The sequence below is a fragment of the Delphinus delphis genome, chromosome 9 (assembly GCF_949987515.2).
Source record: "Delphinus delphis chromosome 9, mDelDel1.2, whole genome shotgun sequence".
Taxonomy (NCBI): domain Eukaryota; kingdom Metazoa; phylum Chordata; class Mammalia; order Artiodactyla; family Delphinidae; genus Delphinus; species Delphinus delphis.
In genome coordinates, this window is record NC_082691.1 from 79,841,043 (window position 1) to 79,863,624 (window position 22,582).

At 35.2% G+C, this 22,582-nt stretch overlaps 1 protein-coding gene across 1 annotated transcript in view; it reads right to left on the reverse strand.

Moving 5' to 3' along the window:
• Positions 1-8,983: 8,983 nt before the first annotated feature.
• The window catches only part of SLC13A1 (solute carrier family 13 member 1), a 76,124-nt gene continuing 62,525 nt past the window's right edge, over positions 8,984-22,582 (reverse strand). The window contains exons 11-15 of the mRNA XM_060020813.1: positions 20,643-20,749; positions 18,458-18,567; positions 13,083-13,244; positions 11,433-11,570; positions 8,984-9,704 (exon numbers count right to left, since the gene is read on the reverse strand). Coding sequence (XP_059876796.1) covers positions 9,567-9,704; positions 11,433-11,570; positions 13,083-13,244; positions 18,458-18,567; positions 20,643-20,749 — 655 coding nt within the window. The 3' untranslated portion in view covers positions 8,984-9,566. The remainder of the gene's footprint in view (positions 9,705-11,432; positions 11,571-13,082; positions 13,245-18,457; positions 18,568-20,642; positions 20,750-22,582) is intronic.

Sequence of the window (22,582 nt, forward strand, 5' to 3'; positions counted from 1 at the left end):
GCCCATGAGCCACAACTACTGAGCCTGTGCTCTAGAGCCCACGAGCCACAACTACTGAACCCATGTGCCACAACTACTGAAGCCTGTGCGCCTAGAGCCCATGCTCCGCAACAAGAGAAGCCACTGCAATGAGAAACCCGCACACTGTTAACGAAGAGTAGCCCCCACTCGCTGCAACTGGAGAAAGCCCGTGCACAGCAATGAAGACCTAACGTAGCCAAAAATAAATAAATAAATAAAATTTTTAAAAAATCAATTATATTTTACCTACAAGAAACCCACTTTAAATATAATATAAAGATACAAGTAGTTTAAAAATAAAAGGATGGAAAAAGATATACACCATTATAAAATTTTAAAAAGTTGTAATAGTTACATTAATATCAGTGTATTTCAGAATGAAGGATATCAACATTGATGAAAAGAGCACTGTATTGTGATACAGGCATATACTCATAATGAATATATAGCAACCTTAAATGTTTACAAACTAATCAAATACCAGAGCTTCAAAAAACATAAAGCAAAACCAGATAAAAATGCAAGGAGAATTGACAAATCCACAACTACAGGCAAAGATTTCAACATTCCTCTCTCAGTAGTTGATAGAACAAGTAGAAAGCCAAAAAGGATATAGAATAATTGAAAATTCTATCAACCAACTTGATTGAGTGACACTCTAGAACACACCACGCAACAACAGCAGAATATATATTCTTTTCAAGGGCACATGTAATATATACCAAGATATTCTTTCATAAACAAATCTCAATAAATTTAAAAGGAATCAAATTCTACAGACTCTCCCAGATAATTGAAGAGACTGCTAACTTATTCTCTGAGGCCAGCATTACTCTAGTACCAAAACCTGACAACAAACAAACAAAAGACCTATAAGAAGGCTAAAGACCAGTGTCCCTCCTGATCACTGATGTGAAAATTTTAAATAAAATTTTAGTAAATAAAATTTAACAATATATAAAAAGTATAATATATCATGCTCAAAGTTAGTTTAATTCAATGTAATTTAGCAAGTTAACAGACTAAAAAAGAAAACCATAAGATCATCTTGAAAGACACAGCAAAAACATTTAACAAATTCCAACATCTATTGCTGATAAAAACTATCAGCAAACTAGCAATAGAAGAGTTTCCTCAATCTGAAAATTCTACAGCTAACAAACACTGATAACTAATGGTAAGAAAAAAGAGGGTTTACTGCTAACAGAAGGAAAAAGATAAGGATATCTTAAAGCAGAATAAGAAATAAAAGTATCCAGATTGAAAAGCAAGAAATGTAAGTGACTTTATTCACATAAGACATTATTGTTTATGTTAGAAAATCCTATGAAGTCCACAAAAAAGCAGCTAGAACTAATAAGTAAGCTTAGCAAGGGTACAGAATTTAAAAAATCAGTGTATTACTAAATCCTAGCAACTATCAATCAGAAATTGAAGCTGAAAAATAGAGACTTCCCTGGCAGTCCAGTGGTTAAGACTTCGCCTTCCAATGCAGGGGATGCGGGTTCGATCCCTGGTCGGGAGCTAAGAACCCGCATGCCTCGTGGCCAAAAAACCAAAAACATAACACAAAGCAATATTGTAATAAATTCAATAAAGACTTGAAAAATGGTCCACATCAAAAAAATCTTAAAAAAAAGAATCTGAAGCTAAAAAATACAATTTACAATAGCATCAAAAAATGAAATACAAAAAAACACAATAGCATAAAAAATATGAAATACTTATAAATCTGTTTAAAGATGAGGACTGTATACTGAAAACTATATAGCATTGCTCAGAGAAAGGAAGGAATACGTAAGTAGAGAGATACAGTGTTTATGAGTCAAGAGAATCAAAATTTTTAAGGTGTCAACTCTTCCCAAGTTGATTTATTGTTTATGACTAGAGTTTATTGAGTCCCTGTCGTAATCTCAAATGTTTTCACTTTTGGTATGCACTTTAAATTGTCTAAGGTGATAAAATCCATAAACTCCCTCAAGAAGTGTGAAGGAAGGAAGGATCCTGGAAGCTAGTCTGGAAATCCAACATCTAAAAAATATAATATTGTTTGAAGAAGGGGAGTCTTCACACTAGAAACGGATTTTGTGGCAGTCAGGTTTAGATGGATCAAACATGCTGTCTTTAGAACATCTCTTCTGCCCTAAGCTTTTCCACCAAAACTCTCTCCCACTCTTTCAGAATCACTTGGAGTTTGAAAACCATTGCATAATATAGAAGGCATGTCATTTTCAAGCTTTGTTTGAATATTTATTCCAAGGCCATAGAATATGAAGTAAATGGAGAAAGCTATCTGTTTGTCATTTCTTTATGTAGGAGCGCTATAAGAGGCCACTATTCTTAGAGGCTCTAACAAACACAGTCTCTGACTCTTCTGAAGAGTCCAAGCATATCTGCATCTCTTAAAAAAAGATACTGTGTCAAGAAAAAAAGTTGCACTAAATAAAAAAAGATAAGAATTAAGCATTAGAATAAATAAGGAAAATAATGGAAATGTCAGCCTTAACATGGATGCAAGAGCACACCACTCTTCTTTGAATGGAGAGGCTCTCTGACTTTTCTGGCATTTTGGTGATCTTCAGTACATACTTTTTACAGAATAATAACCACAAAGGCATAGAGTCTGATTCAGTGGCCCAGCCATAGACTTGCCACTGAAGAGAGGTCAAAGGGTAGGCTCAGCTCAGCAGGTGTGCAGAACTACATTTGTCCAGATTCATCCACAACCCTGCAAACAATGCTCCAGGGAGCCCTGACAATATGGGGTGGGAGGGGATTGAACTATCTAAAAATCCCTGAAGTGAAAACTAATAATGAGAGTAGTTTAATGGAGTTAGAGGCTCATTTGATACCAACATTCCACAGTATTCCAATAAGGTATTGAACTTGTTTTTTAGTATTGTATACAGTGTCTAAATTGTCCTATATTTTCTTTGTGTGCTGAATTCTGTAAAGTGAAAATGCATTTTTAAAAATGCACACTTTGTTCACTGTTTTACCTTCAGCGTGCTCTCTCAACCAAAGGGTAATTGGGTAAAAGTTAAATGATTCTTTGGGAATGTTTGTTTAGGTGTTATTACTAAGGGAAACCTTTTAAACTTAATAAAATTAGCTTACCTAAGGTTTCAATGAGATTCTGGCTAAGAGTCTTCTGAAGAAGGAGTTTGACCAAGCTTGGTGACTGTGTGTGAGCAATTACTTCTGGTGATGTGCTAAGGAATGATAAGAAAATAACAGTAATAAGAATAACCTAATATTGAGCTTTTATTATGGCCAGTCACTGCCCTAAGCGTTTTATGTGTATTAATTCATTTAATTCTCATAACCCTATGAAGATATTCTTGTGTCATCAGTGGTCCATTTTCAGATAAGAAACTGTAGCATGTAGAGGTCAAATTACATATCTGAGGAAGGTATGGTGAGTTGTGGAGCAAGCATTCAGTCCTGGAAGTCAGCCTCCAGATTCTATTCTCATAAGCAGTGCTCTAGACACAATGGTTTTGGTCTTCATTTGAGCTAGGCTGATTCGCTCTGTTCTGTGGCTCTAGGTTACATCAGTTATTTTTGCCATGAATTTATTAATATACTGACTCTTCTAGGTGAAGGATGTGAGCTTCAGGCTCCGTCTCTCTTGCACTTAACACGAAGCTCTGCAGTAGAGTTGGTTAATGGCAAGGAGTGTCTAATACAGGTGGGCCTGAGATACACTTTCCTCCCAGAGGATCCCAGAGAGGTGCAGAGGGCATCCCAGTTTCCCTACACCCTTGAAGTGGTGGGTCAGTGGGGCTTGTGGCTCCGTTCAAGAGATGTTGATTTTAGGCATGACATGAGAGGTACATGAGCCAGGGAGTATGAATAGATCTTGGAATCAGAAGTAAAAGATAAAACCGATAGGAATCATACATTTCAGAGGATTGTTCATCTCAGTGGAAGCCAACACGGACAATTGCTGATCACAAAGACCAGATGCATCTCACTCATCCAGTGCAAGTTTCATATGTAAGGTTCACAGAACTTAGATAAAAACCTCAAGAAGAAAGGAACAAGAGAGGGGATGTAAAAAACAAAAACCTAAGTTGACTAAGTTAAACTCTGAAATCAGAAAAAGCACTGAAATGACTAAATTGACTTCGATTTAAAGTGTGCCGCTGTTGTGAAAAGTGGAAGCTTGAGAGCTAAATTAGAATACTTTTCTTTGAACTTATTTTATGCTTTTTCAGTATTAATTCTAGTTTTTTTTTAACCCATATGTTTACCAATTTGGTTACTCACCATTTCTTGTCATGTCACACAACTTTTGTCTTGAATTGTTTTTCTCTTTCCTTTGTTACATATGTTAGACGTACCTTTATGAGCTTTGGTTATTGGTAAACTCTCTTAGTTTTTATTGGTTTGAAAACGCCTTAGTTTTCTTTCATTCTTGAAACATAGACTTTCTAGATGTACAATTTTAGGTTGATAGCTCTTTGTTTTAGCACTTGGAGATTCTTCACTGTTTCCAGTTGTTCTTGAGAAGGTAGCCTTAGTCTAATTATAGTTCCTTATATGTAATCTTTCTTCTCTCTCTCTCTTTATTACCTTTTCTTTCTTTTGAGTGTTCTACTATTTCACTCTCATGTAGGTGAGGGCAAATTTCCCTTTTAAAAATCCTGCTTTGGATTCATTATGCTTCCTGAAAATCTTGATTGGTTGTTTTCACTAATACTGGAAAATTGTTACCCATTGTACCTTCAATGATTGTGTCTCCCTCATTCATTTTACTATATACTCTTGGAATTCTGATTAAATATATGCTACATTTCTCATTCTAGCTTGCATTTTTCTTAACTTCTCCTTCAGAGTTCTATCTCTGTGTTGTATTCTAAATAATTTTTTAAATGTGTTTTCAAGTTCACACACTTTCTTCCAGTTTGTATACTGCTATTTAAACTATTCATTAAGTTTTTAATTTAAATCATTATACTTTTTCTACTTAAAATTTCTATTTGACACCTTTTCATATCTTTTTTTAAACACCTTTATAAGAGTATAATTGCTTTACAATGATGTGTTAGTTTCTGCTTTATAACAAAGTGAATCAGCTATATATATATACATATATCCCCATATCTCCTCCTTCTTGCGTCTCCCTCCCACCCTCCCTATCCTTTTCATATCTTTCTGGTCACTTTTCAGGGTCTCTAGTTCCTCATTGTATTTGTTTTCTATTGTTGCCATAACAAACTACCACAATACTTATTATTATCTCAAAGCTCTGTAGATTAGCAGATTTGTCCAATACAAGTCTCACTGGACTAAAATCAAGGTGTCTGCAGGGTTGCATTCCTTACTGGAGGCTCTTGAAGACAATCTATTTCTAGGCTTATGTTGTTGGCTGAATTCAGTTCCATGCAGCTGTAGGACTGAGGCCTCTGTTTCCTTGCTGGGTTTCAACCAGGGTCATTCTCAGTTTCTAAAGGCTGCCTGCATTCTCTGGCTTGTGACCCTTTTCATCATCAAACCCAGCAACACTGGGGGGTCCAGTTCTCATGTTTCAAATCTCTCTGACTTCCCATTCTGTCTGATCTCACCCACCTGACTCTTCTGCCTTTCTCTTCTGCTTTTAAGAGCTCATATAATCACATAGGTTTATGAGTCTTCACTTTATATTCTTTATTTAATAATTAGAATATCTGTTGTCTTTGCACTTTGGATTTTATTTCTTCTGTTTATGTTGTCTCTTGCACAAAATGCTTTATGTCTTGGCAGAATTTATGGGTTTTGATTATAATCTTAGAAATTCTTTGAGCCCCAACTTGAGGAAAGTGTTCCTTTTTTTTGGCCAGGTAGTTGGGGATGTTATCAGCCTAGGACTGTTTTAAAATTACGTTTCAGATTGAGGTACCTACACACATTGCTATTGAGACTTTAGGCCCCTAACCTGGATGGTTATGAATTTTCAAAGGAGATTTTACCCCTCCACCAAGTGCATAGGCCAAAACATGAAAACTCCCTTGATGTTTCCCTCCACAAGGTGGGTTTTTTGTGTGTTTTTTTTCTCATTTTCACTGAGAGTATAGCCCTTGGAGATCCTAACTCTATGTAATTTTCCATTCAACCCCTAACTTGCTTGGGTCCTAGCTTGGTCTCCCATCCCTCGTACCCTGTGTACTTATTAAAAGAAAATTTCAATATCTCTAGGGACTAGCAGTTTCTATCTTCAGTCCTTGCTTAAGTCTCTGGACATTTGCTGGTCCTTCTATATATTTCTCTTCTTAAGGACTTCTATTTTTCTTTTTGCCTACATGGTAATGTATGTTATACAATATTTATTATTATTTGGCCTTAAGAAGATCTCCCCCACGTCTAGCCTCCAATGTCTATACCACCATACTGTCATTAAGAAAAGCCCTTTTATTTCTCTTTTCAAACCCCACATCTTTTTGTTCCTAAACAAATGAAGGTCCTCATGTTTGGAAAACCTTTTAATTTTTACTTTATTACTTTATTTATGTGCTGTTTTTACTATTTACTCCTGGACTAATCTGATCTTACTCTGCACTGGGGACATTTCCCAGTGCATTCCCAAAACTTACCTAGTAAATTGTTATTTTGACTAAAATACTTTGTTTGGGAATAACATGGCTGATGCTGCTCTGGGGTAATAATTTAAACTATTTTTATTTTTATATTACATTACAGTAATAAAACTGAATGTTTGGGTTTACTCTTTCATTGCTAGTACAATCCTCTCCCTCCTGAAAATAAAAGTATTTAATTGGGAAAAATCCACACACAAGTAAAGATAATAAGCATTCAATAACTAAACCAAGAAAACTGGAACAAAAGTGTCATCACAAAGACTCTTATCAAATATTTAGCCATGGCAAAGATATAATAAAGTATCTAATAATAAACTTTGACATATAATAATATGTAGTACACATGTCCAGACACGTGTCATGATATTGCTTTATCAAATTTTGCTAATAAATTTAGTTAGTAATACTGGCTAAAAGTGTACCTTCCTACCTCCCAAGCTGAAAAAGAACAAAGTCTTGGAGACCAGGTAGGGTGAAAACAGTGCACACATTTGAAAGGAAGGAAAGCTGAATTCTAGAGGTGCTGACATATACAGTGGCAATTGTGGTGAGTGAAGGATACACATATGCTGTGGAGCCCTCTAAGCACTTGCAAGGAACAGACAGTAAATAGGCACTTAGTGAAATTGCTCCTATTATCTGGACAAGATCCAACCGTAAGCAAGATACAGGGATTTAAAGTGACAAAGACTTCTAGTTAACTTCTAAGTAAGGCTCAATATAAGAACAAAAACACTGTCTACCCTAGAGTGGGAAGACAAAGATTTGTCTGATCATCTGTTTAGGCTGTCTTTTGGAAACTTTCAAAGACAGTATGCACCTCTCAAACTAAAAGAACTTGAGAACTTTGATGTAAATGGGACAAATATGAAATGGATGAGTTAAGTCATTTTTGATATATCAACTAAACATAAAGATGTTACAAGAGAACCATACGGCTCACTTAAACAAATTTTAACAAAGTATCATTTTCCTGCATTTTTCCAGCTGGCAGCTGTTGGAAGTAATTCTGTTAAAATGATTCAAGCTGAAATGTTTATATTATTTTCTTGAGAGCAAAACTTACTATAATTTGAAAAGTCATTTCATTTTTTCATAATGAAAATATATTCATCATGTAATATAATTCAGCACTGATAAATTGAATGACTAGAAAAAAGCAGAAATGTAATAAATACTATGGATCATAAATAAATGTGTAACATATGATAGGGAAGGGAACAAGTGAACAGGGTGAACATAGATGATTTACACAAAGCAGCAATATTATATTGTCAGGCTTAAATAGACACATTTTTTTCTTGAAAAAGTGGTTAATTTTGCATTGAGTAATTAATAAACAGACAAATAATAAACATGGGCTATTATATATAATTTTTTAAAGAAATGTATGACTTTAAAAAACCCTCTTTACCATATTTAGTTTTCAAGAATAACTTTATAAATAATGTCATTTGCACAAAAAAACCAGGTCTGATGAGCTCTATGAAAATTAAAGCTATTAAAGGTGTTTTTTAACCTTGTCTTCCATTTTATTTTTAGCATGAGAATTGCTCTAACTTCTCCATATTTTCCTAACTGTACACATTTTTTGTCTTTTTCAGTTTTTTGCCTTTAGTCTAATTTTGGAATGCCAGTAGACCTTACAGTTTAACATCCTGAATGCTAGGAGACTATTTTCTTCCTACTCTTGTTCGAATGTTCAGTTCTTTTTTCTTTTTGGTTTGCACATAAATAATTTATTTTTTTCTTTTGCAAATATATCAACAGTTTCAATTTTTTATTCTTTATTTTCCCTCTGGTATTCCATTTCAATGTTGATGCAATGGAGTTACATGACTTTTTTCTGTATCTGCATACACAGTGATAATTCATTTAAATTTCGGAATTTCTTGTTTTTATGTATGACATTATGTAGTTCTGAAATAAAATAAACATTTAAGCAAAACTGTTATAAAAATCCACAAATGTGTTAATAATTTTATACTGTTTAGCTTTCTTTCCTAACTATACCGTGCTAATAGTGCGTCATAGCAAGCCTTATCCATAGCTCTACAAAGTACATTTCTCAGTGCACCGAGATCATAAAAGTATGAATTATCAATACTTTAACCATAGGGTCAAATAGAAATTAATCCTTATCTATTTTCTGTTGTTTAGTGGATTCAGCTATAATTTTGCAACTACTACTTTCAATTTTTTTTTTTTTTTTTTTTTGCGGTCCGCGGGCCTCTCACTGTTGTGGCCTCTCCCGTTGTGGAGCACAGGCTCCAGACGCGCAGGCTCAGCGGCCATGGCTCACGGGCCCAGTCACTCTGTGGCATGTGGGATCTTCCCGGACCGGGGCATGAACTCGTGTCCCCTGCATCGGCAGGCGGACTCTCAACCACTGCACCACCAGGGAAGCCCTTAACTTTCAATTTTTATACTATATGGATATTTCAAGAGTAATCTGATTGGAATATTTTTTAAATGAGGGAATGTATATTTTACTTAGATTAAACTTTTCTTTTGCACTACCAGATGACCACAGCTTTGATTTTTCAGAAAATTCCCTTGGACACTACAGAAATGATTTATACAAGTAGCTAATAAACTTGTATATTTTATTTTCTATTTCTACCTTCATGGAAAGTTTCTGAAATAACAAATTGACATTTGAAATGTTACACTGAACCCAAAGTGTAAGATGAAGCAAATGACCTAATCTCTTGAAGGTCAAGTTATAAATTATTCTTATGATGAAGCAGGATGCATATGGTCCATAAGCAAAATCTCAACTGAGGGCTTCTTCATGAAGGCACATAGATGGTCTTGGTTGCATCTCAAAGCAGGTTTGGGGTGTTTTACAGCAGCTACACCAGGACTAATTTAAGTGTCATCAGTTTTCTAGAGCCAAATTTTGTAGTGAATTCTTAGTGGTTCCCAAAACCCACCACAGGATAGTCAGAGCATTCATGCTTGTCATGGCATGGTCTCATTACTAACTGCAGGAGCCCAGGAAGGGTAAGTGTGGAGGTCAAACATGGGTACAATCCAGGTAAACATGCCAAGCATCACGACAGCAACACCCACAATATTAACGCCAAGTCCAGCTTTAACCTTGAATACGAAAGAACATGAATGTCAGTCTCAAAAACAAACAAACAAACAAAAAAACCCCAAAACAACCTATGGGAGAATTGGAATACTGTTGAAGAAGGCATATGTCAGATTTACATGCATCCTAAATGATTAATATCAATGATTGGTTTCATAAGACAAGGAGTCCTTCCACTCATGTCAAAAAAGAATCTGTTCCCAACTAAATGCCATTTAGGTTGAGAGTCTCAGAGAGGTTCCTCTTAGGAATATACTGAAGTCATTCTGATTAGAGAAAAATCCCTTTAAAAATCTGCCGTTTCATGTCAAATCAGGATTTGAGTTTTGCGGTTTTGTATTTCAGTGAAAATAAGGTTCAGGTCACTATATGAAAACTGAATCCTTCATATTCACTCCATATTATTTTTAGTTTAGCCTTCAGTATTCTCTTATTGAGATTTAATACCTCTTCCATTCATCTTTCTTAGAGTTCCCATTTTTCTAGGTCTGACGTCATTATTCTGGTGGCACTAAACAATCTCAAATTGTTTTCTAGCTATTAAGACAGAGGTTGGCAAACTACTGCCCATAAACTGTTTTTGTAAAGAAAGTTTCGCGGGACCACAATTCTGCCCATTTGTTTACATGTTGTTGTTGGCTGCTTTCATGATTCAGTAGTTGTGACAGAGACCATATAACCCACAGAGTCTCAAATATTTACTCTCTGGCTCTCTACAGAGAAAGCTTGCTTATCTCTGCATTCTCTGTATTAAAACATGGAGCCCCAAGGCAGAATAAACGTTATAGAGGCCTCCTGTTCTGTCCATGCAAGCCTCTCGTTTATTTTAGAATCCTGGTTTTTTTTAACATTCATATACCTAGCACAGTTTATATTGTATATTATGCTCATTTTCTTTACCCAAAGGAGACTATACGACTTCTGCATAGAGGCATTTCCAGAATTTTTACGTTACAGGGGTTTAGGGACAGCAATCTGTCTGGAAGAAAAGAACCTGGGGCTTAACTTGGAACTGCATTTGCACAGCAAACTCACTGAATTGCCTTTAGTTATAGTCTTGCTTGGTTTGTTCCGAAAGCTGGTGATCAAGATTGAGAGAAGAGCAGGATATTCTCAAGCTAGTCCTTCTCTACCACAACTTTTGTAATTGGCAAAATGTGCACGTTTTGTCACTTAAAGTTTCTATTATTACTTGCTTGTGCTAATTTCATTTCATTTCACTTCATTTCATTTCGTTTTATTTCAGGTGCCACTATTAGAATCAGAAAAAGAAAGATGACTTTTCATCAGTCAAGCACTGAGCCCAACATCTTATTCAGAGCAAATGTCAGTTCTGTAAATATTCATGATAGTAAACCACAGTGCTTGATTGCTGAATTTCATTAACCCTTTTGCTTAGGTCAAGTTGGGTCCTGATCTTGACATGTAAGCTTAAGCCATATTGTTTGCTCTCTTCCTCTGCCAGCGTATTACTGATGCATTCAATATCTCTGTATTTGTGACTGTAAATATTAATGGCATGTTTGCTTCTGGTTATCACTCTTAAAAACAATTCTATGGCCAGTATCACTCTTAAAAACAATTCTATGGCCAGTCATGAACTCACCTTCAGAAGTAGTACTCAGGCTATGCATTTCCTAGCAGTTGACTAGCGTATAAAAGGATAGACAACCCAAGATATCACAAAATAATGTCTGTTGGTCTTGATAGCATTCTTTCAGCTCACTCACCATGTCAGTAACTTTTAGATGGCCATACGAAAAAACAATAGCATTGGGTGGATTTGCTACTGGTAGGAGGAATGCAAATGAATTACACAGAGTAGAAGGTAACAAAATATAAAGAGGGTTGACTTGAATGGCTTCAGCCTGTTGGAAAAGATAAAAAGGAGTCTAAGTAAAATTTTGAGATAGGCATCAAAATGAGCAAAATTATTATAATAAACTTTCCCAGAAGCAGATTGATATATAAAGACATAAAAGTATATATACATAAATGCAGTTATAACTGGAAGAATAATTTTTAGAAAACGTATCTTCCTCTTATCATTGTTTATATGGTGATTGGCGTCCATTTAAGCATTATAGCTCAGTTCATTTAGAAAATAAAGTATCATTTATTCCAGAAACAAAATTAAAACAGCAGCTGTTTATAACTGATCTAGCGCTAAGTGCTGTGCTAAGTGTATATATATATATATATATATATATATATATATATATATATATATGTTATATATATAATATATATGTAAAATTTAACATATATATAATGTATAACATAATAACATTGTATATTTATATATATATAATTTAAATTTCACTACGACCTTAAAAGATCATAACTGTAGTCCCAAATAGCAGATGAAGAAACTGAGGTCCATATGCGTTAAAGTAACTGATCCAAACACATAGCTGGCAAGCAGTAGAGCTTACAGAGTTCTCAGGTCCCTCTGGCTCCAAAGCTTCTCATCATTCCATTAACTTTACTACCTCTGTGACATATGTAATTTAATATTTTCTTAGGAATCATCACAGAAGAGTTACTACTATTCTTAATTTATCACATGATTTTTTAACTGCTCCATGTTGAGAAATAAAAACCAGAAAAAACCCAAAATTGTATTTTACCAACATAACCTGCCTACATTTCTTTTCTAATTTGAAGCAGCTCAAGAATGCCAACATCTGCCCCTTGAGCTGGTAGCAGAACACTTCCAGAAGGGCAATTCTTCTTCATCCAAAGTGCTTTCCTTTCACCAAACTCATCTGTCCCAATAAGAAACACATTTTACTTGAAGCTGTTTCTTGTAATTGCCAGCTAGTGATGGAGAGGAAGAGAGACAGTCTTCCCTCTCTCTCCTTGCAAATCTGCTTCTTATCTTTTTAAATTCTTCCCTGGGCCGTAGAGAACTGCATCTAAGACATTTAAGCTTGAAGCCTGAAGTGTAAACATAGCTTTTTATTCCCTTGCAAATCACTTATATGAAGCACTTCTCAAAAATTCAAGACATCTTCTGGAGGGAGAAGTATCAGTGTTAGAGATCTAAAACTAAAGTTGCCAGGAAGCACTGAATCCCAAAGTCTTCTAGAGCTGGAAAGGATCTGGGCTGACCCTCCTGTTTATCTGCAAATGAAGAATATGGGTAGAAAGAAGGTAGAGGGTTCACTTAAGATCATGCTGCTTGAACATGGAAGAAAAGAGTTCTCCTGAGTTGAGGTCTCCTAAGAAAGTATGAATGCAAATAAGGACGACTCTGTAAGTTACCTACAGGGGGACCATTCAGGACCCAAATGATTCCACACTGCAATATGAGAACACACAAAGTAGAACACTATTCTTTCAATGAATAGTGTAAATAGGATAAATGAGATACTCACCAATGGAGACAGTATTGGAAGAAGGAGGGTAATGGTAGCTGGATTGCTGGCTACCTCTGTTAAAGATGTGACGAGCAAAGAAGATATCAGAATTATTAGCCAGACTGGTAATGAACCTAGAGGAGATAATTTATTTCCTATCCATTTAGATAGTCCTGACTCCTAAAAAAACAAATTTGCGATATTTAGCATTCATTAATAAGTCATTTACTCAGACATTTAAATATATTAAAAAGCATTATTTGATCTAAGAACTCAGTTTCTAAAGTATAATTTTAATCTTTCATGTTTTTCTGTGGTTTGTTAGATCTAGGTGGGTTTGGCATGGAAAAGTTCGCAATTATTCTCATTTTAATATACCAAACTTTAGGAAGTTTGAATTGTCTTCCCACATCTTTTCAATTAAATTTTAATTATATCTAATTAATATATGTGGGTATAACAAGCCATGTAGTACTATAGGGCTTTAAGAAAAGAGCAGCCTTTCTGGTCTACCTCTGTCCACATCTGTGTTCCCCAGAGGCAACAACTTTCATCCATATTAGCTATTTATAACCATGTTTATGTGTTGATAGCTATTTTACAAAATTCTACTTTTTCATATTTCTAAATTTTCAAATGTAGACATTATTTACTGATTTCCTAATACGTGCATAAGAATTCAGCTTTCTAACACCTTCCACCATACATAGAATTCAGCTTTCTAACACCTTCCACCATACATATATTTCCTGTCCCCACCCTCCATTCCCTTACACTCACTCATATGTCAACATTTTTGGTTAAATCAATATTTAAAGTTTGCCATTATGATTATATGGATATCGTTCACAACTGAGCCACTTAGTGTACTGTGATTGCTTTCACTTTTTTGTTTTACTTTTTGTTTGTTTGTTTTTCCAGGAAATAATTTCCCTATGCTTTTTTTTTTTTTTTTTTCTGTACGTGGGCCTCTCACTGTTGTGGCCTCTCCCGTTGCGGAGCACAGGCTCCGGATGCGCAGGCTCAGCGGCCATGGCTCACGGGCCCAGCCGCTCCGCGGCGTGTGGGATCTTCCCGGACCGGGGCACGAACCTGTGTCCCCTGCATTGGCAGGTGGACTCTCAACCACTGCGCCACCAGGGAAGCCCTCCCTACTCTTTTGTTTGCTTAGTTTTCTAAGTATCTATCACTAATTCTCCAGTACACTCTCCAGTAAAAATGGAAAACGCCTCACAAGTAGATAAAAATTTCAGGTAATTGTCCTTTTTCATTTTCCCTAATGGAGGTATCAATTTTGTAGTGTTCCCTTTTTCTGCTCCATTGGGACTAGTTGCTCTTTAGATCTACTTTACTGTTATAAAGAGACTTCTCTTCACTAGCATACTGTGGATTCCCTTCATCTCTCTCTGATGTGGGAATCCTTTCTTGCTAACTTCTTTGTGTTGGTGGGCCACAGGACCACATCTTCTGTAGCTTCCTGTTAATTGGTGCATGGGAAGTAAATTTTTTTAGTCTTTGCATGTCTGAAAACCTCTTTCTTTTCTTTTCACATTGCTTTGATATTTAGCTTTTGTAGAATTCTAGACTTGAAAAAATTACCACTCCAAATAATTATTGCTCCACTTCCTGTGGCTTCCAGTTGGGTTCTTTAGAAGCCGGATAATATTCTGATCTTGGATTCATTGTACATAATACAGAAAAATCTGCCACAGTCAAATTAATAGTCAAATGGAAGGGAAAATCCTCCATTTGTGAGATTTCAGTGAGCTGCTGCATGTGTGAATCTGTATGCTCATGACAAAGTAGGATGGACATCAGAAATGCTCTAATTACAAGCAGTATACCCTCAGATCAGAAGTTGACAAAAACATCGCCAGATGTGATAGCCAGATATTATGTATATTATTTGCAGTTCTGACTTACTTTTTTGTTTGTTTTGGGTTTTTATTTTTTATTATTTTATTTTTATTTATTTATTTTTTTGGCCATACCGCGAGGCCTTTGGGATCTTAGTTCCCTGACCAGGGATGGAACCTGTGCCCCCTGCAGTGGAAGCGCAGAGTCCCAACCACTGGACCACCAGGGAATTCCCTGGGTTTTGTTTTTTAGATGGAAAAAGACTATTTACCATTTAAATCACATTGGCACAAATTCATCTTTAAATATATTTTAAGAATGGATTTTATCTACACCTGATTAGATACAGCTGGAAAAGATTACACCACATATTGTCCCTTGTCTCTGGAAGCCACTGGGATCATATCAAAATCCTACATGAGGTGGTTTGGTACTGGGTTCTCAGTAGCTCTCTCTGTCCAGAATCTCTTAAGTCCTCGGTTCCATGAAATTTCTTGTCATATTTTTTGGAAGTGGCCTTCTATTTCTATTTTCTTTCTTCTTTTTTTCCCCTTCTCTTTCTGATGCTATTATTGGTCAGCTGTTGGATTGATACTCTAATTTTCTTATTGTTTTTTAATAATATTATTTTCTCTTCATCTTTTTGTTCTATTTTCTGGGATAAGTTCAAACTTCAATTTCTAACCCTGCTACTGAATTTAAAAATTCCTGTTGTTCTATTTCTTATTTTCAGTGGCTCTTTCTTATTTTCTATCTAGTTCATTTAAAAAAATTTACATTCTCGTGGGGGGGTGGTGGTGGTAGGATGAATTGGGAGATTGGGATTGACATATATACACCAATATGCATAGAATAGATAACTAATAAGAACCCTCTGTATAAAAAAATTAAATTATATTAAATTAAAAAAAAAAGTTTCCAGTGCATCCCCTGTGGAAATAAAATAGCCTATGTTCACAGAATTTTTCCAAAAAAAAAAAAAATTACATTCTGTTTTACTTTCATGACTTTAATGTTTCTGATATCTCTTTGAAGCATCAATGAAAAATTTTGGAAGTTTTCTTTTACTTTACACATTTTCCTTGTCTTTTTGGTATTCTTTCTCTTTTTGCTTATTTTTTGTTACTGGTTGTTGTATCAGAGGCTTTCCCCACTGTCTGGTAATCCTGGACTACCTATTTATGTTTTAAAGGGAGGCGATAAAATCACAATTGGAAGCTCTTTGTGTCTAAGTGAAGATTGTTGAGAGGAAGACATTACTATAGGTGACTGAACTGTAAGCCAGTGTCTCAATGATTCGATTTTTTACAGAGTAAATCTAAATTTTCTACCAGGGAGGAGAGAGGGCAGTTGTCTCTCTGTTCAGGGCTGGAGGGAGTGTCTGGAGGCTCACACCTCCTTACAGACTTTTTAAACAATCTTCCATTTTTAGTGCTGGTTTTTTCTCTAGCTTTCAGTTAATCTGCTGCTTCCAATTCCTAAACTCTTCCAGAATCTTGTGGATGCATGTTTGTTTCTTTTTGGCTTTTTTTTTGCAGGCTGTAGATTGAATCTTTTTCTACTTCTTTACAAAGTCATTGACCCCTCATATATCTTCTTCCATCTTCTAAATTTTATCAGTATCTCTTGTATGTTATTGTTCCTGCCATTTATTCTTTGTCTTTAGAGATTGATACTTTTTTGTTGTGCTATTTCCATTTTAGTGGAGACCTGAGTCAAAGTGTTAAGTCCTCCATATTTAACTTAATAGAAAAATTTTGAGGAATGTGTGAAAATGGGAGAGGAGGAGTTGTTCACTGATAAGATTTTGAAGGTGACTGTCAGTTCGTGAGAGTTCAATCATGTTGAACCAAAATCAAGGAGCATTTAAGAGAGAGGAAATAGCAATGAGGTGAAAGCTTTAGGAGCTGCAATCTCACAGTTCCCGACTAGAAAGGTTATCTAGTTCTAGGCATTTGCCAAACTAATTACAGTTTGGAACAAAATTTTTAAAAAGTAACTGTCTCCAAATCTTTGTAAAACCAGTTTCTAGTGGAATAGTTGTCCACAGCTATAGAAATAGGGTGATTTGGGGTATCCCACAGAAACCTGATTCTTTGTACTAGGATTTTCACAGCAGAGTCCCTCCATGGTTTCCCTCATTCTTCCAGTGAGAGAGCCTAGTGCATCAGACTAAGTCCACACCTTTTCATTTCCTTCAATTTTGCTATTCTAGGGTCTGGCCAATGCTTTTAAAACCACTTTGAGTGACAGATAGTCTAGGAAGGAGAGATGAACAAATTCACATCAATGCTAGAATTGCTGATTCTGATTTCCTCACAATTCAAATTAGCAGACATAGGAATAGAAGTTATTTATTCTGAGAAACCTGATCTCATTACTACTGAGCTAGTAGAAAAGTGTATTTGTCTTCTATTTCTGTCATTTATATTTGAACAGTCTATGAGGCAAGCCAAATCTAGACCTAAAACGACATTGTAAGGGGCACTCAGAACTGAGACAATTTCTAAGACTTTCACCTATTACTAAATTGCTGAAAACTCAGTATCCAAATATCATACAGAAGAATTGACAATAAAGTCAGAAGTAAAAACCAGTCTTCCCTTAGACTGTCAAGAATAGAACAGAACAGATAGTTATTTGTCTTGAAAAGTATAAAAATACAACTTTTCAGAAACTGAAGGACTTGACATGATCTCTCTCTCACCATCATTTTTACTTTGATGACTGAAGAAGGAAATGGAATGTCCATGAGTTTTGAGTGTTTCACAGAAGGCTACTAAGTCCCGAATAATTAGTTAAAGAGGAGAGGATTTTCATGGAATTTCTGGAGAAGATACTTTTCTTCTAGCAACCCTATAATAACCAGGGCAATTTCAAGGGACAAAGGCTTCCCCAGACTTCTACTTTATATCAACTGCATAGATGACAGGCCAAAGAAATAGCCAACTTTATTTCTCATGACGGTTTTGTTTCTTCCTACAATTAGACATAATACAATATTAAACATGGCTATGTGAAATTCTTTCTGGACTTCATTCAATAAGCATGTTTTAAGTACCTTTAATATATTTAATATGATATGTAATAAATAATGTAATAAAGTACTGTTGTTTCTCATGCTTCTTTGGCAACATTAGGACCATGATATACTGCAGAGACATCTGAGAGCAACTTAAATTCATCATCAAATAAGGTGAAGGTATAAACAAAAAAAAATATGTACATATAATTTTTATATAACATATTTTTCTTATTAAGCTGGTCTTCTAATATTATTTCATGGATTAAGAATTCTAATTTTCTTTTTTTCTTTTGATATGCTGGGACATCATAAACAATGATGTTTTATGCTTATAAAGATTCTTGAACTCTGAACTTACCTCATCTGTGTGGTACAGTTACTGCATGGCTACTGAAATCTGCATCATTACAATGAAAGGATGAAGTTGAGCATTCCAAAAGCTTGACTGTCTTTGCGTTCTTCTTTCGAACAGTCTAGTTAATTGCTAACTATCTTAGACACAGAGTATTACCTCACAGCCATCTGCCAAGGCAAACCCTCCACCAACAAGAATGGCTATATCCCAGGGCATGAATGACTGGAATTCTTTCCAAGTAATCAGTGGAGAGTAATCAAAAGCAACTGAAAAACAAAAGTCCTACAGTTACACATTGCTTAAAATATGACAATATGACATTGCTTATTATCCTAAGTAGCCATCTCACAAGAAGTTTTTAATATTCTTGTATTGTTCTTAGATAGGAAACTTGATCTGGACTTTGAGTAATTTCCACCTGGCCTAGGCAGAACATTATATTATAAAAAAAGAAAAAAATCCATAACTTGTAAAAATCCTTTCTATTTTATTATAGAATAAATTTAGATAAATAACACTGTCATATATAATACTGTTCATTCATTCATTTATTCATTCATTCCACGAACATCTTTGCCTACTATGAGTCACAAGTGCATTGGGCTATACTGTCCTTTGCTATGTGAAATGTCTGTAATACGCCATTGGTTCAACAGCATCAGTAGAACATTATAATTATTATTCACTTATATCTATTTGAATATTTTATTGTTTTTTCAAATCATGAGGAGGGTCATGATAGATTCACCAGAATTTCTGTTTAAAATAATTTGAAGTTCAGATTTTAAAATTTATGTATTATTCATGAGACCCTTAAAATGCTCATAAAGCAATAATCATAAGGATTTCTCTTGATATTTGGGTCCTGATAGCTCCATTGATTTGCTTAGAAATAACATAATCCATGAACACATTATGCCCATTTAACATTTGTGTATAACAGGCAAGCTTCTACATGGTGAGGTTTTAAGGTTACTAATAAGTCCCCTTCCTGTCTCCTTATCCCAAACCTAAACCAAACCTACCCTCACTGTTGATGGAAATTTTGCTATTTCCTGCTCGAATTAAAGCCATATATCCTGTCAAAATGCAATCATCTCTGAATGTACCTCTCATCTAAAACTGAATATTTTATGTCTTATTTGGCATTTTAAAACCTAGTGTGAATGAGTTTATCAGGGAGAAGAGGAGCTGCAGAATGAGAAGGGAGAGGATGGTGGGTAGGGCAAGGCTCTTTCTGAGAAGGGGACTCAGATGTGGGAGCCAGAGGAGTTAAGCCAAGTATAGCACTTGCCACTGCAAGGCCTTAGGGCTTTGACTGCAATGGTCAGAGTCCTCAGGGTCTCACAGGAATCATTGCTCTATATTACAACACCTCCTTATAACACATTTGAGATATTCTAGTCTCAAGTGAAGAACAAAAGGCATGTATTTCTACACTATACTGTTTACATATATCATGTCCTGGAAATGTGACCCATTAGTCATTTATCTATTCTGACTCAAGGAGGCAGGTGGGCCAACCCAACTGCATGACTCCCAGTTCCGTCCCAGCAGATAAATAAAAAATAAATAAATAGATAGATAAATAGATAAAGGATGAATGAAAAACCTACAACTCTGCTAGGCCATTTCCAAACAATTTTAAACCATTTTCCCATATTGACAACATATGAATCTGACTACCCAAAATACTCTGTGCTAGTATAAAGCACAGGCATGGATAGATCCTATGTTTAAGAAGTGTGTGTGTGTTGGGGACAGGATGGGTATACGCACATAAACAGACACACTTTCTTGTCTGTGTGTTATAAAGGCAATGAACGCTCCCACTGAATGTGGTTTCTTTCAACTGTGACACTAGGTTATGGCTAAGTGTGGGGTTGATTTGCATTTTCTCCAAGGCTACTTATGAGGCTGTAAATACTCTTCCCGTTGAAACTCGTCACCTTTTTAGATCCTCAGTATTAATTACCAAGGGCTCATCTTGAAGTATGACTTCCAAGCTCCTTTTCCTACGTTTGCCAATAGTAAGATTAATTCCGATTATGACCAGGGAAGTGGGTACATGGCAGACCAAATAGTATCACCCATAGCAGAATCCTACATAACCATGGTGCATAAGGAAATCTACGTCTACCTTCTGCAAAGTAAGATAATCCTGCGTATAAGGAGAGGATGTGTGCTGTCTGAATAGGGGTTGCAGTGTATAAACAGGAGATGTAAGCCAGGGGTTGTGTCCATGTCCATTCCTTCTGTTCTACGTGTTAATTGAAACCAAGGGAATTTTGTATTTTTGCTCTTCTGTCAAATTCATTCAGAATTATAAATAATACTCAACCAGTTTCTCCTGTAGGTATAGTTTTGGTCAATCTCTTAGCTGGGATAAGAAAGAACAGGAGTCCTACAAGTAAGGCAACAGTTGAATCTGTAGCAAAACCAGGGTACCTGAAAAAAAGACATGTGTGTGCATTAAAAAATGCCATCAAGAATTTGTATGAACTAAGCACCAACTGATTATGCTGATAGCATACAAGTAGAAGTGGTGGTATTGGTAATTTATTCTGGCTAATCTGCTCTAAAGTCTGTAATTCCCAACTAAATATGTAACTTAGTGGGACTGAAAAATCTCAGATTATATCCCCATTGTTTTCATATATATCTCCTTATTTTCAAAACCATGTATACATATGTTGATATACTAGGCCAAGAGTTCACTTCTAGGTAAAGCTGACAGATCTGGTAAATAACTTCTTTGAATTATTTCTTTAATTTTATTGGCAAAGCATTGAGGTTGAAACAATAGGCCAAATCCTGTATAACTGATTTATAAAAGGCTACTATTGAATTGTGGCACGGCATGGATGTTTTGAGCGTCCTTTAAAACTCTCTGTAAATTGTGAAAAGGAATTGATCTGTTTTTCTAAGATATAACGTCTGCTTCTGTGTTTATAGGCCTTGCCATATCATACAAATGAAATCACCCATTTAATGCTTTGCACCCTGTGAAACTCAATCAAGGATATTAATTATTAGAATGGCTTTGAGGTACTCATAAATGATCACTGAACAAATTAAGAGTTATTCAGAAACAGATGGGGTCTTAGAATCACCAGGCCATTCCAGCAAGTAGAACAGGTTCCCAGAAGCCCCAACAGTTAAGAAGTACCTGGAGACCAGATATGAGTGAAACAGGCATAAATAATTAGAAGTCAGTTTAGAAGTTAGCGTATTAACTAGTGAATCTTCGTAGTCTGAAAAGAAGTATGTACACCCTAAAAATTATTTTGCTACCTTGTAACTCAGCAATGCATACATAGTATAGAGGCTCTTTATTCCTGTAATTTATTTGAACAATTTACATAATCAAGGAAATGCATTATTTTATTCAATCTGACAATTTTATAAAGAAGTCTGTTTTCCCCAAATATAGATTTTCTTTATTTCATTGTGGAGTAAAAAGCTGCCTTGGTGTAATTTATTCAACAAACTTAACCTATATTTATTATTTTACTGTTCCTTATTTCTCTTATTTCAGTTATAATTTTGGTTGAATTTTTGCCAAATTAGGTCAGGCATCATGTAATCTGATTTTGCTTTATATGAAAAGACATATTGAATTCCTTCCAGGTTCAAACAGATGGAATGAAAACATGAGGTGGTAGCTATAAATCTAGATTTATCATTCTAGCTTTGGAAACTCTAAATGCCTAAAACCTCTACATTACAAATGTATTCTACAGAATATATACTTTAAATAAAATCAAGCCATAAATACAGAAATAACTGCTTTTTAAAAGACTTTTAAAACTACTATCATTTTATTTATTATTAGTTTATTTTATTTTGGTTTATTATGAACTAATGTTGTCTCAGTATTACAAAATATTAAGCTTATGCAAATTTTATTTGCCTTGGCAATTTATACATCTAATTGCCAATTAGATGTATATCTTCAAATCCCTTCCTCTTTCAAAGCTTTGTTTCTTTTCTTATTGTTTTCTCTCAGAATTCTAGATATCATGAGCACCTCCCCAAAGCAAGTACGCCTTGTTTTCCTGCTACAAAAAAAAAAATCTCCTGAATTACATTTTCCTCCCATAAGGAGTAGAAATTAGAAGCTGATTATATTGAATTTCCTCTTGGGATTTCTGCCTGGTTTTTATTACCCATTGCCTGATTTCATTTGGTTTTTACATACTGGTGTTTAGAGAAGACCCTCCCTCTCTAGAATGATAGGAGTGGGATTTTTAAAAGGAGGAAGAATTATTTTTTCTGTTG